Source organism: Lactuca virosa, chromosome 5 (assembly GCF_052849685.1).
Source record: "Lactuca virosa cultivar CGN04683 chromosome 5, Lactuca_virosa_CGN04683_v6, whole genome shotgun sequence".
Lineage (NCBI taxonomy): Eukaryota > Viridiplantae > Streptophyta > Magnoliopsida > Asterales > Asteraceae > Lactuca > Lactuca virosa.
Genome location: NC_136430.1, coordinates 22507479 through 22509543, shown reverse-complemented (window position 1 = coordinate 22509543; position 2065 = coordinate 22507479). Strand labels below are relative to the sequence as shown.

The 2065-nt window shown below is 42.4% G+C and overlaps 1 protein-coding gene across 1 annotated transcript; it reads left to right on the top strand.

Moving 5' to 3' along the window:
• The first annotated feature begins 206 nt into the window (after positions 1–206).
• On the top strand, positions 207–1457 carry LOC145111068 (uncharacterized). Its single transcript, XM_079047371.1, has 2 exons — positions 207–1167; positions 1258–1457. Exons 1-2 carry the CDS (start codon positions 207–209, stop codon positions 1455–1457), a joined length of 1161 nt encoding a protein of 386 aa, XP_078903497.1.
• The last annotated feature ends 608 nt before the right edge of the window (positions 1458–2065 follow it).

The following is a 2065-nucleotide window of genomic DNA, read 5'->3' as shown; positions in this document are numbered from 1 at the left end:
AATTCCAAAATGCTTACAATTCAAGTTGGAAGCCAAATCCCAACATGAGCTACAACCCAAGACCATTGCCTCAAAATGCATTGGTTAGACCTTCCTATCCACCACCAAAACCTCATTGCCAACATCCACAACCACACTATCAACCCAAACCACACCCTCCACATCATCACCAACAACCTCCTCAATCCCAACCGAGTAGCTCCGGAATGTCCCTTGAAGAAATTGTCAAATCCTTAGCCACTAGTACCCAACAATTCCAAAAAGAGACAAGAACTAGTATCTCCAACTTTGAAGCACAAATGGGAGATATAGTTACATCCATAGGCAAGTTGGAGTCCTGTGGAAAGTTGCCTTCTCAAACCGAAAAGAACCCAAATGTCAATGTGGTGACCTTGAGAAGTGGCAAACAAACCGGAGAGAGTAGTTCAAAGAATAAGCCAAGGGATGAAGAGGAAGAAATAGAAGTCATTCCCATTGAAGAACCTATAGTCAAGAACGATGCACAAGCCGGAGTTCCAAAGAAGTCTATTCCCTTCGTAACACAAATAGCCACTCAACCGCCATTCCCCTCCCGACTTGCAACTTCAAAGAAGAATATGGAGGAGAAAGAGATTTTAGACACCTTTCGAAAGGTGGAAGTAAACATCCCTTTACTTGATGCCATCAAGAAAATCCCTAGATATGCAAAGTTTTTGAAAGAGCTTTGTACCAACAAGAGGAAGTTGAAGGGAAACAAGAAAATCTCGATGAATGAAAATGCAACCACGGTTTTACAGAGGAAACTGCCACCCAAATGCAAAGATCTTGGAATGTTTACGGTTCCTTGCAAGATTGGAGATGTCACTTTTAGTAGTTCCATGCTTGACCTTGGCGCTTCTATCAATGTCATACCCTATTCGGTGTATGAATCATTAAATGTCGGGCCATTAAGCGAAACCGGTGTCATAATCTCTCTTGCGGATAAGTCGAGTGTCTTTCCTAGATGTGTTCTAGAAGATGTTTTGGTGCAAGTGAATCAATTGGTCTTTCCGGCGGATTTCTATGTGATTGATCTAGATGAGCAAGTATCCTCCAAATCGACTCTAATCTTAATTGGGAGACCATTTTTAAAGACGGCTAGGACGAAGATCGATGTGTATGCGGGAAGTTTGACAATGGAGTTTGATGGTGAAACAATAAGCTTTAATATTTATGATGCCATGAGATATCCTAGTGATGTTTCATCTTTGTACTTTGTCGATGTTGTTGAGCCAATAGCCCAAGAATGGTTCGAGTTGTCTAATGGTGATGTTTTGGAAATGATCTTAAGCAAGGGGTTTGATTGTGGGAAGCTAGCCGAGCAATTAAAGCTTTATTCTTTGGATATGGAGATTGAGAGGATGGTCAATACTTTAGAGATGAAGAAATCCACAAAAAGTTGCCACTATCCCTTGTTCAACCACCGGAATTCGAATTGAAGGTCCTACCTCAACACTTGAAGTATGCTTACTTGGGCAAGAATGAGACTCTTCCGGTTATCATTTCGACTCATCTAACCGAATTTGAGGAATAGAAACTCCTCAAGGTGTTGAAGGAACACAAGGAAGCCATGGGTTGGACGATTGCGGATATCAAGGGATTGAGCCCCGCCACTTGTATGCACAAGATCTTGATGGAGGATGAATGCAAGCCGAGTCGGGATGTGCAAAGAAGATTGAACTCGCCTATGATGGAAGTTGTGAAGAAAGAGATATTCAAGCTTATTGATGTGGGGATGATCTATCCAATCTCGGATAGTAAGTGGGTGAGCCTGGTGCATGTCGTTCCAAAGAAGACGGGAATCACGGTAGTCGAAAACAACAAAGGTATGATGTTCCCCACTCGCGTGCAAAACGGGGTGGAGAGTATGTATTGACTACCGAAAACTCAATGCAAGCACAAGAAAATATCATTTTCCACTAACTTTCATCGACCAAATGTTAGAAAGGTTAGCCGGGAAATGTCACTATTGTTGTCTCGACGGGTACTCCGGTTTTCACCAAATCCCGGTGGCACCGGAAGACCAAGAAAAGACAACATTTACATG